The following is an 18,042-nucleotide window of genomic DNA, read 5'->3' as shown; positions in this document are numbered from 1 at the left end:
AAACATTTTGTGTATTGCTGATCACCTTAACCCTTTACATACCAGATTTCCCTTTAAACACAGATTGGGAAATAAGCAATGTAGTGTATACATAGGTATATAAATACAAAAGTTGTAGACAATAAAAAGTGAAGAAACAAATATAGAGAGTACAAACTAGAGAGTTAGTACAATAACCCAGAGAACAATATAAATTAGAATATTTAAAGCAATAAATCTTTTAAATTGGATAGCTGTAAAATCAATACTTGAGAGTACCACCCCATCTGAGCACATAGTGAAATATGTCAGGTTCATTGATGACCTACTGATAGTGTGGTCATCTGACTCTGAAACTGCTAAGGAGTTTGTTACCACCCTAAACAAAAATAGGGTAGGATTACAATTCACCTATGAATGGCAAAAAAAGAACATTAACTTTCTTGACATCTCACTTACAGGAAATCCTGAAGGAGGAACCATTATCTCTGCTCTCTACCGTAAGCCTATTTCGGGCAACAGTCTCTTACATGCCCGCAGTTGGCATCCGAAACATGTGTTCAAAGGAATTGCGAAAAGTCAGTTCCTGCGGGCAAAGAGAAATTGCACACATGAGGATGCCTTCCGGATGGAGAGCAGAGATTTGAAAATGAGAATGCAAAAAAGGGGTTATCCCACCCGAGTCATAGACAAAGCATTTTTTGAAGTTAAGGACATCAATAGGGCAAGTGCATTAGAAAAATCAACACGAAACTCTACAAATTCAAAACAGAGTCTTAAATTCATCACTTCATACTCCTCTCAATATGATGAAGTCTGCAAAATCATTAAAAAAAATTTACCAATACTAAGAGGGGACAAGGATCTAAGGGACATAATTGAACAGGGCTGCATGTTTGTCCCAAAAAGAAATGTGACCCTAGGTAACATCTTAGCCCCAAGTATGTTAAAGAGTGACAAACATTCAGGGTCATCATGGTTGAGACATAATGGCACATTCAAATGTGGCAAAAAAGTTTGTACCTCTTGTGAGCATATAAATATTTCACAAACATTCAAATCCCATGTAACGGGAGAAGAATTTAACACCAAAGGCTGTGTCAACTGTAAAAGTACATTTGTAATTTATATAATTGAATGCACTATCTGTAAAAAACAATATACAGGTAGAACTACCAGAAAAGTAGGTAAGCGCATAAGAGAACATCTTTCTTACATTTCCAACAAACGTACCTGTTCAGCACTTTCCACTCATTTTATTGAATTTCACCATCAGGACGTCAGGTCCTTCAAATGGCAAGCCATAGAACAGATAACTACACCGCCCAGGGGCGGTGATAAGTTATCTATACTATGTAAACAAGAAACATACTGGATTTTCAAAACCAAGTGCTTAATACCATATGGTTACAACTCTGAATATGACATCATAAATTACTGGCAGAAATAATCGTATTAGGAGTCTAGATATACATGAGATCCCCCCTTTTTAGGTTAGTGAATAAATGGGCCCCCTTTCTTATTGGGACTATGTGTTCAGACTTCAATGATTCATAAGTTTATATTGGTTAAACACATAGATAAAACAGTATATACCGCGTAGTTTAGTAATATACACTTTATCCTAATGTACGTTTCGATAGTGTTTTATTTGGTTATCTATCTACAAGGTTATTGTTAATCTGTTTAATCACTATAGGCCCATTCAAATCTACACTTGCTCTTTCTTGCTTCCTTGTTCATGTTTACTTTTATTGTGTTTGTCACTTCTCCACACATTAAGAGGCAGTTAGAAATTATCTCTCCCTCTATTAATAATGAAAGTGGTTAAACAACATTAAAGAGATTTTGTTTTTTGGTTTTACCACACACATTGATCAAAACATGAATGCTTGTGCTGTAATCATCATGTCTGTATATCTCCTCTCAAGTATTGATTTTACAGCTATCCAATTTAAAAGATTTATTGCTTTAAATATTCTAATTTATATTGTTCTCTGGGTTATTGTACTAACTCTCTAGTTTGTACTCTCTATATTTGTTTCTTCACTTTTTATTGTCTACAACTTTTGTATTTATATACCTATGTATACACTACATTGCTTATTTCCCAATCTGTGTTTAAAGGGAAATCTGGTATGTAAAGGGTTAAGGTGATCAGCAATACACAAAATGTTTTTAACCAATGAATATGGATTGTTCAGCATAAAAGGGAGCACCCCCTAACAGGTGCTATTCTATAATTACGGTCAATATGACCGAAACCGGTCAGAGTTTACTTGCTTGAACCCTATCCATGCTGTTGTATGTCCTTTGCACATGTTTTTAAAGGAATAAAGGATATGTTATTTTTTTACCTGCTGCTTCAACTTGGAACTATTTTTTTACTGAGATAATTACTTGCAACCGGGAAATAAAAAAAAACATTGAACAGACACCCAGTACACTTTATTATCCATAGGCCTTTTCAGCAGAGGCTCCAGGACCCTCAACAAAAACAATAGCAGGGAGCTGGGCATAGGAGTACAATGGAGTGTGACAATAATAATCTGAAGGTGAAGATTGCATAGTTGTGGCATTTTAATTTTGTTATCGTGGGAACTTAGTACTTGCAATGACCTTGCTCTGGTGAATCCATATCGCAAATGTGTTATTTAAGGCACTGTTTGTCTATTTTTTTGAATATCAGCATTTGGTAAATGAAGCTCAACTTAAGGCTGGTGAGAAACGACCTTTCTTCTGGCTGTTTTCAAATGTTGTGGCTCTGGACAAACATGTGAATAAGGGGCCATCAGCCATATTCTGCACGCAACCCCTTTGATGATTGACGATAAACATGTGTCACCTGCAAGCAGAGCTCGTTACTTCTGTCTAAATCATCTTCCTGGTATGGACAGGCCACTGTTTCCCACAGCAAGTACGAATTTTGAAATACAAGATTGTCTTGAGTATGGTAGGAAACCAAAGTTTATTTAATTCTGTACTATCTATCACCACAAAAAATGAACTTCTTGAAGCAACAAAAATGCCAGCAATTTCATGTGCTTATGGATGACAAGGACGTCATGTCCTTTGGTGAACAGAGATGGAGACGATTTTTGCCCTCCCTGTACACTACCCAGATGTCTCAAACATCACCAGAAACACAATACAGCCACTCTTGTGAAGTTCCTGGAGTGTTCCGGTAGCCATCTCTTTGCGCTCCTAAAGGAATACTTTATCAGTGTTTTTGTATACATCCGACAACAGCTTCAGAGACTGTGGTGACGCACATGTTATTTACTGTTGTTCCAACTGTGGCAATATCAATTGGCATGAAAAAGTTAAGATTTGTGGGTTGGGGAGCCTATAGCTGTTAAGGTAGGACGTGTGTTTGAGGAGCTCCAGGTCTTACAAGCTACTTTGAAGTTAGTTTTCAACCTTAATTTAATTTTCTTTTTGGGATTCATAGTCACACTTTCTGGGGCTATCCAAGAGGAGCCTTGTAAAAGCAGTAGTAGTCACCCCTAATATCAACGGGTACCGAGACCTGTTTTTTGCCTTTCCAATATTGCGCCGTACCCCAAACTAATCCTGAATGAAAAAAAAAAAAAAAAATTTGAACTAGTGACGCACATTTTATGCACGCTGTGGCAATTGCAATTTGCCATTAAAAATAATCTGCTAACAACAACCACTACCTACGACCACACCTGACTCCTGAAGTCATGCTTCAGTTATTAAGTCAAGTTAAATAGATTTTTTTTTTTTATGCTCAGCAGAGGCTCCAGGACCCTCGACAAAACCAGCAGCAGGAAAGAGGACAAATGGCATCCTTTTGAAAAAATGATTATAGGAAAGGCATTGATTTCAGAAACACAGAGATCATTAGTTGCAAACGGTAAATAGAAAAAAAAAATTGATTAGACACCCAGTACACTTATTTTTCATTAGGCCTTTTTAATAAGATTAAGAGGCTCCCGGAGCCTCAACAGAAACAACAGCATTAAAAAGTACATATGGCATCCTTGTGAATAATAGATTACAGAAAAGGCATTGATTTTAGAAACCCGTGGATAATTTTTTGCAACCATGAAATCTAAAAAAACATAGATTAGACACCCAGTACACTTCTTTATCCTTAGGCCTTTTAAGCATAGGCTCCAGGACCCTCAACAAAACCAGCAGCAGGAAAGAGGACATATGGCATACTTTTGTAAATTAGATTACAGGAAAGGCATTGATTTTAGAAACACAGAGATCATTAGTTGCAACCGTGAAATCACAAAAAACTTCGATTATACACCAAGTACACTTATTTATCCTTAGGCCTTTTTAGCAGAGGCTCCAGGACCCTCCACGAAACCAGCAGCATGAAAGAGGACATATGGCATCCTTTAGAAAATTAGATTACAGGAAAGGCATTGATTTTAGAAACACAGAGATCATTAGTTGCAACCGTGAAATCTAAAAAAAAATAGATTATACACCCAGTACACTTATTTATCCTTAGGCCTTTTTAGAAGAGTGTCCCGGAGCCTCAACAGAAAGAACAGCATGAAAGAGGACATATGGCATCCTTTTGAAAAATAGATTACAGGAAAGGCATTGATTTTAGAAAGACAGAAAAAATTTGTTACAAACGGGAAATCTAAAAAAACATTGAATAGACACCCAGTACACTTCTTTATCCTTCGGCCTTTTTAGCAGAGGCTCCAGGACACTCAACAAAACTAGCAGTAGGAAAGAGGACATATGGCATCCTTTGTGAAAAAAAGATTATAGGAAAGGCATTGATTTTAGAAACCCGGGGATAATTTGTTGCAACCGTGAATTTTAATTAAAAAAAAATGATTGGATGGACACCCAGTACAATTCTTTATCCATAAGGCCTTTTTATAAGAGGGTCCAGGACCCTCAAACAAAAAACCAGCAGGAAAGAGGACATATGGCATACTTTTGAACAATAGAGTACAGGAAAGGCATAGATTTTAGAAACCCATAGAAATTTTTTTTTAAATGTAAATTTGAATAAAAAAAATGATTCGATGGACAGCCAGTACACCTCTTTCTCCTTAGGCCTTTTTATAAGAGGGTCCTGGACCTTCAAAAAAAACACCAGCAGGAAAGAGGACGTATGGCATCCTTTTGAACAATAGAGTACAGGTACGGCATTGATTTTACAAAACCAGAGATAATTTTGGTCAAATGAGAAATAGAAAATAAAAATGAGTGGACACCCAGTACACCTCTTTCACCTTAGGCCTTTTTATAAGAGTGTCCAGGACCCTCAAACAAAATACCAGCAGGAAAGAGAACATATGGCATACTTTGGAACAATAGAGTACTGGTACAGCATTGATTTGTGAAACCCACAGATAATTGTTTGTAAAAGTGAAATAGCACCAAAAACCATGCTTTGACTCCCACTCCAGGTCATTCTCCTTCAGCTTTTTTATAAGAGGGTCCAGCACCCTCAACAGAAACAACTGCAGGAAACACCACCACATATGCCATCCTTTTGCACAAGCGAGTACAGGTATGGCATCCATTTTAGAAACCCAAAGATAATTGAGAGCAACCAGGAACATTTTTCTAAAGACTGGATGGGGCACCCATTACTACAGGTCGTTCTCCTTCAGCCTTTTTATATCATGGGCCACGACCCGCAACAGGCACAACAGCATGAAACACAACATATGCCACCTTTTTGCACAATAGAGTACAGGTATGTCATAGATGGAACACAGAGATAATTTAGAGCAACCAAGAGACAGATAAAGATGCTTGGTCGGTCCTACTCTTTCAAATTTGTTGCATTTTGCGTTCAATTGAATGGTACACCGGATATGAGTGGTGTGTAAAGTTGTACAATTCATAACAGTTTAATCACTAGTGTTATGTGCATTATTTTTTTTATTTGAGTTTTGTACCCACAGAGATGCAGCAGAGGCCAGAAAAATTAGGAATGTACAAATGACTGAAAAATTGGGGTATTGTTGGAGCAACTGCTGTAGCAGCGGCCAGAAAAATCGATGTTTGTAAAACATTTATAAAGTGCCCTAAAAGCTTGTGGCTTGAACACTAGTTGTTGGCGGATAAGTCAAGCAAGTCCTCCGTCTTTATAACCAAAAAAAAAAAAGGCCAGCCTGTGTACCAGTTGTAGCCCAAGGCAGCTCATATCATCATCAGTAGTTTTTTATTCAAATGTATCGCCCAATGTCAGTCCCTTCGGGATCCAGCCCTCATTCATTTTTATAAAAGTGAGATAGTCAAGGCTTTTTTGACCTAGGCGACTTCTCTTCTCAGTGACAAAACCTCCTGCTGCACTAAAAGTCCTTTCGGACAGGACACTTGAAGCGGGGCAGGCCAGAAGTTCCATTGCAAATTGGGATAGCTCAGGCCACAAGTCCAGCCTGCACACCCAGTAGTCAAGGGGTCCATCGCTCCTGAGAGTGTCGAGATCCGCAGTTAAAGCTAGGTAGTCTGCTACCTGTCGGTTGAGTCTTTCTCTAAGGCTGGATCCCGAAAGGCTCTGATGGTGCATGGGAGTTAAAAAGGTACGCATGTCCTCCATCAACAAGACGTCAGGAAAGCGCCCGGTCCTTGCCGCCGTGGTCGTGGGAGGAGTAGGATTAATTTCATCTCTTCCCCTGTTACATTCCCGTGGTGCTGTGACATCACCCTTATACGCTGTGTAAAGCATAGTTTTTAATTTATTATGAAAATGCTCCATCCTTTCCGACTTGCGGGAATTTGGTAACATTTCAGGCACTTTATGCTTATACCGGGGGTCGAAGAGCGTGGACACCCAGTACAGGTCGTTCTCCTTCAGCTTTTTTATACGAGGGTCCCTCAACAGGCACGACAGCATGAAAGAACCCATTTGAACAAGGTTGGATGCTGAGCTAATCATGTCGCGTTTCTCCTCCTCACTGATCTCACTGATGGTATCTTCTTCCCCCCAGCCACGTACAACACCACGGGTACCAGAGAGGTGACAACAACGAGCACCCTGGGATGACTGTTGTGCTCGGTCTTCCTCCTCCTCATCCTCCCCAAAGCCACATTCCTCCTCTGACTCCTCTTCCTCACAATCCTCTTCCTGCGTTGCCGCAGGTCCAGCAAGCAATGCTGATTTGGCTGTTTGTGGGGGTGATGGACACCACAACTCTCCCGCTTCCTCTTCACGCTCATCTACTGCCTGATCCAGCACTCTTCACAGGGCACGCTCCAGGAAGAAAACAAATGGTATGATGTCGCTGATGGTGCCTTCGGTGCGACTGACAAGGTTTGTCACCTCCTCAAAAGGACGCATGAGCCTACAGGCATTGCGCATGAGCGTCCAGTAATTTGGCAAAAATATCCCCAGCTCCCCAGAGGCTGTCCTAGCACCCCGGTCATACAAACACTCATTAACAGCTTTTTCTTGTTGGAGCAGGCGGTCAAACATTAGGAGTGTTGAATTCCACCGTGTCGGGCTGTCGCAAATCAAGCGCCTCACTGGCAGGTTGTTTCGACGCTGGATATCGGACAAGTGCGCCATGGCCGTGTAGGAACGCCTGAAATGGCCACACACCTTCCTGGCCTGCTTCAGGACGTCCTGTAAGCCTGGGTACTTATGGACAAATCGTTGTACAATCAGATTACACACATGTGTCAACTTGCCCAATTTCAATGCCGCCACCAAATTACTTCCATTGTCAGAAACAACCTTGCCAATCTCCAGTTGGTGCGGAGTCGGCCACTGATCCACCTGTGCGTTCAGGGCGGTCAGGAGTGCTGGTGCGGTGTGACTCTCCGCTTTCAGGCAAGTCAACCCCAAGACGGCGTGACACTGCCGTACCCGGGATGTAGCATAGTACCTGGGGAGCTGGGGGGGTGCCATAGATGTGGAGCAAGACGCAGAAGTTGAAGAGGACTCAGCCGAGGATGGACACCCAGTACAATTCTTTCTCCCTAGGCCTTTTTATAAGAGGGTCCAGGACCCTCAAACAAAACACCAGCAGGAAAGGGGACATATGGCATACTTTTTAACAATAGAGTAAGAGTACAGGAAAGGCATTGATTTTAGAAACCCATAGATAATTTTTTGCAAATGTAAATTTGAATCAAAAAAATGATTCGATGGACTACCAGTACACCACTTTCTCCTTAGGCCTTTTTATAAGAGGGTCCTGGACCCTCAAAAAAAACACCAGCAGGAAAGAGGACATATGGCATCCTTTTGAAAAATAGATTACAGGAAAGGCATTGATTTTTGAAAGACAGAAAAAATTTGTTACAACCGTGAAATCTAAAAAAACATTGAATAGACACCCAGTACACTTCTTTATCCTTAGGCCTTTTTAGCAGAGGCTCCAGGACATTCAACAAAACCAGCAGTAGGAAAGAGGACATATGGCATCCTTTGTGAAAAAAAGATTATAGGAAAGGCATTGATTTTAGAAACCCGGGGATAATTTGTTGCAACCGTGAATTTTAATTAAAAAAAAATGATTGGATGGACACCCAGTACAATTCTTTATCCATAAGGCCTTTTTATAAGAGGGTCCAGGACCCTCAAACAAAAAAACAGCAGGAAAGAGGACATATGGCATACTTTTGAACAATAGAGTACAGGAAAGGCATAGATTTTAGAAACCCATAGAAATTTTTTTTAAAATGTAAATTTGAATAAAAAAAATGATTCGATGGACAGCCAGTACACCTCTTTCTCCTTAGGCCTTTTTATAAGAGGGTCCTGGACCTTCAAAAAAAACACCAGCAGGAAAGAGGACGTATGGCATCCTTTTGAACAATAGAGTACAGGTACAGCATTGATTTTACAAACCCAGAGATCATTTTGTTCAATTGTTAAATAGAAAAATAAAAATGAGTGGCCAACCAGTACACCTCTTTCTCCTTAGGCCTTTTTATAAGAGGGTCCTGGACACTCAAAAAAAACACCAGCAGGAAAGAGGACGTATGGCATCCTTTTGAACAATAGAGTACAGGTACGGCATTGATTTTACAAAACCAGAGATAATTTTGGTCAAATGAGAAATAGAAAATAAAAATGAGTGGACACCCAGTACACCTCTTTCACCTTAGGCCTTTTTATAAGAGTGTCCAGGACCCTCAAACAAAATACCAGCAGGAAAGAGAACATATGGCATACTTTGGAACAATAGAGTACTGGTACAGCATTGATTTGTGAAACCCACAGATAATTGTTTGTAAAAGTGAAATAGCACCAAAAACCATGCTTTGACTCCCACTCCAGGTCATTCTCCTTCAGCTTTTTTATAAGAGGGTCCAGCACCCTCAACAGAAACAACTGCAGGAAACACCACCACATATGCCATCCTTTTGCACAAGCGAGTACAGGTATGGCATCCATTTTAGAAACCCAAAGATAATTGAGAGGAACCAGGAACATTTTTCTAAAAACTGGATGGGGCACCCATTACTACAGGTCGTTCTCCTTCAGCCTTTTTATATCATGGGCCACGACCCGCAACAGGCACAACAGCAAGAAACACAACATATGCCACCTTTTTGCACAATAGAGTACAGGTATGTCATAGATGGAACACAGAGATAATTTAGAGCAACCAAGAGACAGATAAAGATGCTTGGTCGGTCCTACTCTTTCAAATTTGTTGCATTTTGCGTTCAATTGAATGGTACACCGGATATGAGTGGTGTGTAAAGTTGTACAATTCATAACAGTTTAATCACTAGTGTTATGTGCATTATTTTTTTTATTTGAGTTTTGTACCCACAGAGATGCAGCAGAGGCCAGAAAAATTAGGAATGTACAAATGACTGAAAAATTGGGGTATTGTTGGAGCAACTGCTGTAGCAGCGGCCAGAAAAATCGATGTTTGTAAAACATTTATAAAGTGCCCTAAAAGCTTGTGGCTTGAACACTAGTTGTTGGCGGATAAGTCAAGCAAGTCCTCCGTCTTTATAACCAAAAAAAAAAGGCCAGCCTGTGTACCAGTTGTAGCCCAAGGCAGCTCATATCATCATCAGTAGTTTTTTATTCAAATGTATCACCCAATGTCAGTCCCTTCGGGATCCACCCCTCATTCATTTTTATAAAAGTGAGATAGTCAAGGCTTTTTTGACCTAGGCGACTTCTCTTCTCAGTGACAAAACCTCCTGCTGCACTAAAAGTCCTTTCGGACAGGACACTTGAAGCGGGGCAGGCCAGAAGTTCCATTGCAAATTGGGATAGCTCAGGCCACAAGTCCAGCCTGCACACCCAGTAGTCAAGGGGTCCATCGCTCCTGAGAGTGTCGAGATCCGCAGTTAAAGCTAGGTAGTCTGCTACCTGTCGGTTGAGTCTTTCTCTAAGGCTGGATCCCGAAAGGCTCTGATGGTGCATGGGAGTTAAAAAGGTACGCATGTCCTCCATCAACAAGACGTCAGGAAAGCGCCCGGTCCTTGCCGCCGTGGTCGTGGGAGGAGGAGGATTAATTTCATCTCTTCCCCTGTTACATTCCCGTGGTGCTGTGACATCACCCTTATACGCTGTGTAAAGCATAGTTTTTAATTTATTATGAAAATGCTCCATCCTTTCCGACTTGCGGGAATTTGGTAACATTTCAGGCACTTTATGCTTATACCGGGGGTCGAAGAGCGTGGACACCCAGTACAGGTCGTTCTCCTTCAGCTTTTTTATACGAGGGTCCCTCAACAGGCACGACAGCATGAAAGAACCCATTTGAACAAGGTTGGATGCTGAGCTAATCATGTCGCGTTCCTCCTCCTCACTGATCTCACTGATGGTATCTTCTTCCCCCCAGCCACGTACAACACCACGGGTACCAGAGAGGTGACAACAACGAGCACCCTGGGATGACTGTTGTGCTCGGTCTTCCTCCTCCTCATCCTCCCCAAAGCCACATTCCTCCTCTGACTCCTCTTCCTCACAATCCTCTTCCTGCGTTGCCGCAGGTCCAGCAAGCAATGCTGATTCGGCTGTTTGCGGGGGTGATGGACACCACAACTCTCCCGCTTCCTCTTCACGCTCATCTACTGCCTGATCCAGCACTTTTCGCAGGGCACGCTCCAGGAAGAAAACAAATGGTATGATGTCGCTGATGGTGCCTTCGGTGCGACTGACAAGGTTTGTCACCTCCTCAAAAGGACGCATGAGCCTACAGGCATTGCGCATGAGCGTCCAGTAATTTGGCAAAAATATCCCCAGCTCCCCAGAGGCTGTCCTAGCACCCCGGTCATACAAACACTCATTAACAGCTTTTTCTTGTTGGAGCAGGCGGTCAAACATTAGGAGTGTTGAATTCCACCGTGTCGGGCTGTCGCAAATCAAGCGCCTCACTGGCAGGTTGTTTCGACGCTGGATATCGGACAAGTGCGCCATGGCCGTGTAGGAACACCTGAAATGGCCACACACCTTCCTGGCCTGCTTCAGGACGTCCTGTAAGCCTGGGTACTTATGGACAAATCGTTGTACAATCAGATTACACACATGTGCCAGGCACGGCACATGTGTCAACTTGCCCAATTTCAATGCCGCCACCAAATTACTTCCATTGTCAGAAACAACCTTGCCAATCTCCAGTTGGTGCGGAGTCAGCCACTGATCCACCTGTGCGTTCAGGGCGGTCAGGAGTGCTGGTGCGGTGTGACTCTCCGCTTTCAGGCAAGTCAACCCCAAGACGGCGTGACACTGCCGTACCTGGGGAGCTGGGGGGGTGCCATAGATGTGGAGCAAGACGCAGAAGTTGAAGAGGACTCAGCCGAGGAAGAGGTTATGGAAGAGGATGGAGTAGGAGGAGTAGAGGAGGTAGCAGCAGGCCTGCCTGCAAGTCGTGGCGGTGTGACCAACTCTTCTGCAGAGCCACGCATTCCATGCTTGTCAGAAGTCAGCAGGTTTACCCAATGCGCAGTGTAGGTGATATACCTGCCCTGACCATGCTTTGCAGACCAGCTATCCGTGGTCATATGGACCCTTGCCCCAACGCTGTGTGCCAGACATGCCATAACTTCCTTTCTCACAACAGAGTACAGGTTTGGGATTGCCTTTTGTGAAAAGAAAATTCTGCCAGGTACCTTCCACTGCGGTGTCCCAATAGATACAAATTTTTTGAAAGCATCAGACTCCACCAGCTTGTATGGTAAAAGCTGGCGGGCTAAGAGTTCAGACAAGCCAGCTGTCAGATGCCAGGCAAGGGGGTGACTTTGAGAAATTGGCTTTTTACGCTCAAACATGTCCTTGACAGACACCTGACTGTGGGCAGATGACCAGGAACTGCTACGTAAGAGAGACTGAGTGGAGGATGGTTGAGAGGGGGCAAGGAGGACAGCACTGGTTGATGTGGCTGAAGATGCTGGAGCAGGAGGAGGAGGGCAGCTTTCACTTTGTGTGCTGCTTCTACTCATGTGTTCTTCCCATCGGCCTTTGTGATGGGAGACCATGTGCCTTCGCAAAGCAGTTGTACCTAGGTGGCTGTTGGACTTCCCACGACTCAGTTTCTTTTGGCACAGGTTGCAAATGGCATCGCTGTTGTCAGAGGCAGACACACAAAAAAATGCCACACTGCTGAGCTCTGCGATGATGGCATTCTGGTGGTGGCAACAGCATGCGTTGATGGGCGTCGGCGGGCTGTCTGGCTGACCCCTGGTGACGATGCATGCTGTCTGACTGTGCCACTAGCTCCTTGAGACGACCTCCCCGTGCTTCCAAATCGTCTCCTCCTCCTCCTCTCTGTCTCCCCATCTGAACTTTCCCCCTCTTCTTCTTCTCTTCTAGCAGGCACCCACGTGACATCCACCGACACATCATCATCAACCGCTTCACTTGTATCTGAAACATCAAGAAAGGAAGCAGCAGCGGGTACAACATCATCATCATCATCACACCGTACCTCCATGTCTGTAATGCTGCCTGACTGAGACTGATCACTATTATCTACATCCTCTGTCAATGATGGTTGCGCATCACTCATTTCTTCAAAATGATGTGTCAATAACTCCTGTGACAGATCAAGTGAAGCGGCTGTGGCGACAGGCGGCAGAGTGGCACTGGTCACTTGAGACCTGCCCAAAGCACAGCTGGACTTAGATGGTGCGTCAAGGTTAGGAGGACTAGCAGCGGAAGCTGAAGAAGATTGGGTTTCCTGTGTTAGCCATTCAACTAGGTCCTCCTCAGAAGTTTTTGCATCCCCCTGGCACCCGGCGTCTGAACAATGTGCATATTTGTAGGGTCTAAAGGAATCACAGCACCACGACCACGGAACCTGCGGGGTGGCCTGCCTCTGCCTGTCATTTTTTTTTAAATGGACACTAACAATACTATTACACCAATTGAGTGGTGGCACTGTGAAAGTGGGCACAGTATACGCTGTGAGACTGACAACAAAAAAAAAGACAGATGTTTTAAAAATCACAAATTGTTAATTTTTTTAAATATTACTAGTACTGTGGCAACAAATATGATTGTTTGGCACTATTTGGCAAATGAGCCTGTCTGGCACACACGCTGGGAGAAAGGAAACTGCAATTCAATGGCACTAGGAGACTGAAGAATCACAGTCAAAACAGTTATGATTAACAAAAATTCCAATCCTGTTACAATAAATATGAGTGGTGGCACTAATTGGCTAGTTGGGACTGGCACACAGGCAGGCAGGCAGGCAGGGGGAAAATGCAATTCAAGGGCACTAGTAGACTGCAGATTGACAGTCAAAACAGTGTTGATTGACAAATTTTGCAATACTGTTAAAAGAAATATGATTGCTAGCACTAATTGGATAGTTGGGCCTGGCACACAGACTGGCAGGCAGTAGAAAAGTGCAATTCAATGGCACAAGCAAAATGAGGATTAAGATCAACAATCAAGATTTTTTTTTTTAATTAGTAACTATACTGTGACAACAATTAGGATTGGTGTAAATAGCTGGCAAGACGGCCTGGCACAAAAGGATGGCAGGCAGGAGGGAGATGCAATTCAAGGACACTAGGAGACTGATTAATGACAGTCAAAACAGTGATGATTGACAATTTTTGCAATACTGTTAAAAGAAATATGATTGCTGACAACAATTGGCTAGGTGGGCCTGGCTCACAGCAGGCTGCAAGGCAGGGGGAAAGTGCTATTCAATGGCACCAGCAAACTGAGGTTTCAAATCACAGCAACTATTACCAAAAATTTTAATTTTTAATTATTAGAATACTGTCACAACAAATATGATTGGTGTAAATATTTTTTAAGTAGGCCTGGCACACAGGCTTGGAAGGCTGTAGAAAAGTGCAATTCAAAGGCACGAGCAAACTGAGGGTTAAGATCATCAACAATAAAGATTTTTTTAATTGTAATTAGTAACTATACTGTGACAAAAAAATTGGATTGGTGTAAATAGTTGGCAAGACGGCCTGGCACAAAAGGATGGCAGGCAGGAGGGAGATGCAATTCAAGGAAACTAGGAGACTGATTACTGACAGTCTAAACAGTGATGATTGACAATTTTTGCAATACTGTTAACAGAAATATGATTGCTGACAACAATTGGCTAGGTGGGCCTGGCTCACAGCAGGCTGCAAGGCAGGAGGAAAGTTCTATTTAATGGCACCAGCAAACTGAGGATTCAAATCACAGCAACTATTACCAAAAATTTTAATTTTTAATTATTAGAATACTGTCACAACAAATATGATTGGTGTAAATATTTTTTAAGTAGGCCTGGCACACAGGCTTGGAAGGCAGTAGAAAAGTGAAATTCAAAAGCACGAGCAAACTGAGGATTAAGATCATCAACAATAAAGATTTTTTTAATTTTAATTAGTAACTATACTGTGACAAAAAATTTGGATTGGTGTAAATAGTTGGCAAGACGGCCTGGCACAAAAGGATGGCAGGCAGGAGGGAGATACAATTCAAGGAAACTAGGAGACTGATTACTGACAGTCTAAACAGTGATGATTGACAATTTTTGCAATACTGTTAACAGAAATATGATTGCTGACAACAATTGGCTAGGTGGGCCTGGCTCACAGCAGGCTGCAAGGCAGGAGGAAAGTGCTATTCAATGGCACCAGCAAACTGACGATTCAAATCACAGCAACTATTACCAAAAATTTTAATTTTTAATTATTAGAATACTGTCACAACAAATATGATTGGTGTAAATATTTTTTAAGTAGGCCTGGCACACAGGCTTGGAAGGCTGTAGAAAAGTGCAATTCAAAGGCACGAGCAAACTGAGGGTTAAGATCATCAACAATAAAGATTTTTTTAATTTTAATTAGTAACTATACTGTGACAAAAAATTTGGATGGGTGTAAATAGTTGGCAAGACGGCCTGGCACAAAAGGATGGCAGGCAGGAGGGAGATGCAATTCAAGGAAACTAGGAGACTGATTACTGACAGTCTAAACAGTGACGATTGACAATTTTTGAAATGCTGTTAACAGAAATATGATTGCTGACAACAATTGGCTAGGTGGGCCTGGCTCACAGCAGGCTGCAAGGCAGGAGGAAAGTGCTATTTAATGGCACCAGCAAACTGAGGATTCAAATCACAGCAACTATTACCAAAAATTTTAATTTTTAATTATTAGAATACTGTCACAACAAATATGATTGGTGTAAATATTTTTTAAGTAGGCCTGGCACACAGTCTTGGAAGGCTGTAGAAAAGTGCAATTCAAAGGCACGAGCAAACTGAGGATTAAGATCAACACTAAAAAATTTTTTTATTTAAATTAATAACTATACTGTCTGACTGTGACAACAATTATGATTGGTGTAAATAGTTGGCTAGACGGCCTGGCACAAAAGGCTGGAAGTGGCAGGCAGGAGGTAAATGAAATTCAATGGCCCTAGGAGACTGAATATTTGCAGTGGTCGCACTGGCTGGCTGCTACGTAGGGCAGCAATTATAACAACAGTATGCTGTGTAAGTCAGATAGACAGTTAGACACAGGCCTGATAGAAAATACAATTAGATTACACTAGCATAATGATTTAAAGACTTTTTTTTGGAAATTTTAAGAAAAAGGTTAAGCACATACATATGAGTCGTGGCTGATAGTCTTGGAAGGGCAGCTATTAAAAACAGTAGGCTCTGTATGTCTGATACACACACGACTGATAGAAAATACTATTAGATTACACTAGAAAAATTATTGAAATTATTTTTTGGGGGGGGGGGGGAATTAAAAAAAGGTTAAACACATATGAGTCGTGGCTCATAGACTAGGGAGGGCAGCAAGTAAACACAGTAGGCTCTCTATGTCAGCAAAACACACAGGCCGGATAGAAAATTATATTAGATTACACTAGCAAACAAATTTAAACTTTTTTTTTTTTTATATTAAAATTAAGGTGAAAGAAAAATAGATATGAGTGCTGGGTGGCTGCCTGGCACAGACCAATTAACCAAAAGACTGAAAAAAAAGAGGTATATTAATGCTGAGTGAGCCTGACAGACACAGGCATGATAGTAAATGTAATTAGATTACACTAGCAAAATATAGATATATATTTTTTTAATTTAAAATAATGTTATAAACGGATATTAACACTGCTGGCTGCTGGCTGGCACAGAGCAATGAACCAGAGTATATGCTGTGTGACACTGGCCTGATAGAAAATGAAAAAAAATTACACTAGAAAAATAATTATATTTTTGGGCTAGTTAAATTTAAACTAATGTTGTTAGGGAGATATCAGTGGTGGCAGTAGTCACAGCATATGCTGTGAGCCTTAAACACACAGCTGAAAGCCAGGCAAATGCTAATAAAAAAAAAAAGAAAAAAAAAAAAAAAAAAAGGCATGAAATATAGCCCTAAAAAGGGCTTTTTGGGGTGCTGTGCTTGCAGCAGAGATGAGTGGAGTCCTTCTGGACTGTAAATACACTAGCCTAGCTATGTTTTTCCTATTAATGTCAGGAGCAAAAACACAACACGTCTTCTCATTAAAAAAGCAAGGTCGTTATGAGTCTAAAATGGCGGATTCCGAGTAGCTGGGAGTGTCTGTGAGGGAGTGTCTGATGTTGATTGGCTCTAATGTGTCAGGCGGCTGTGACATAAAGGGTCAAAGTTTCCACAATGATGACACATAGAGGCGGATCGAACATCGCCATGTGTTCGCCCACAAACGCGAACGCGAACAACCTATGTTCGCTGTGAACCGTTCGCGGGCGAACAGTTCGGGACATCACTACTTATAATCAGTTTGTGTGAGTGTGTGAGTGTATATATGAGTGTGTAAGTATATAATTAGTGTGTGTGTGTGTATGTGTTTATAATCAGTTTGCGTGAGTGAGTGTATATATGAGTGTGTACATGCATGTATATATGAGTACATGTGTATATGCGCGTGCGTGTGAGCACGAAGTGGGTGCACATCCTAATGAATTATTCTTCACATGCTTATGATAATTTAAAATCAACAAATGTTTCTCTTTGGTTTTATAAAAAAACTCTTTGCAAACATGTAATGTACATTTTTGTCAGAAGTGCCATTTTGATAACGAGCAACATAAGTTTCTGTATTCTGTATCTGACTCATGAATAGACTCACCCCCTCGGAGATCAGAAGAAGCTGCTATGTATGCAAAGGTGTCCAAGTTTATGATGTCTATGACAGGACTGACCACGCATGTTGGGTTCTTAAAGAGAAAAAAATATATAATAGACATTATTAAAGGGACATTCTGCTCAAAATTGAAATGCGCACAGAAGAATTACTGTACATCTTTGTATAGAAACACATTTGCAATATACATGTACTGTATTGGCAAAAATACTTCTAGTAAAAATTATTATCCCTGTTTTAGTGCTAGCATTTTTCTCAACATGTGCATAGCTAGATATTCTCAGTGCACCAGCATTTTAAAGGTATATGAAACCCAAACATTTTATAGTTATAATAGTTTTAAAAAGTTTCCATTTTACTTTTTTAATTTGCTTTGTTCCCATGATATTCTGTGTTAAAGGGACAATAAACCCATTTTTTTCTTTCATGATTTATAAAGTGTATGCAATTTTAAACAACTTTCTAATTTACTTCTATTATCTAATTTTCATCATTCTCTTGATTTTCTTTGCTGAAAAGCATACCTAGAT

At 41.4% G+C, this 18,042-nt stretch overlaps 1 protein-coding gene across 1 annotated transcript in view; it reads right to left on the bottom strand.

The window, feature by feature from the left end:
- Positions 1 to 18,042, bottom strand: part of GALNT14 (polypeptide N-acetylgalactosaminyltransferase 14) — a 1,042,958-nt gene that overhangs the window by 254,863 nt on the left and 770,053 nt on the right. Inside the window, exon 7 of the mRNA XM_053712800.1 lies at positions 17,498 to 17,585. Coding sequence (XP_053568775.1) covers positions 17,498 to 17,585 — 88 coding nt within the window. The remainder of the gene's footprint in view (positions 1 to 17,497; positions 17,586 to 18,042) is intronic.

Source organism: Bombina bombina, chromosome 4, assembly GCF_027579735.1.
Source record: "Bombina bombina isolate aBomBom1 chromosome 4, aBomBom1.pri, whole genome shotgun sequence".
In the NCBI taxonomy this organism is placed as follows: domain Eukaryota; kingdom Metazoa; phylum Chordata; class Amphibia; order Anura; family Bombinatoridae; genus Bombina; species Bombina bombina.
The sequence above is the reverse complement of the archived record's forward strand: the minus strand, read 5'-3'. Positions and strand labels throughout refer to the sequence as shown.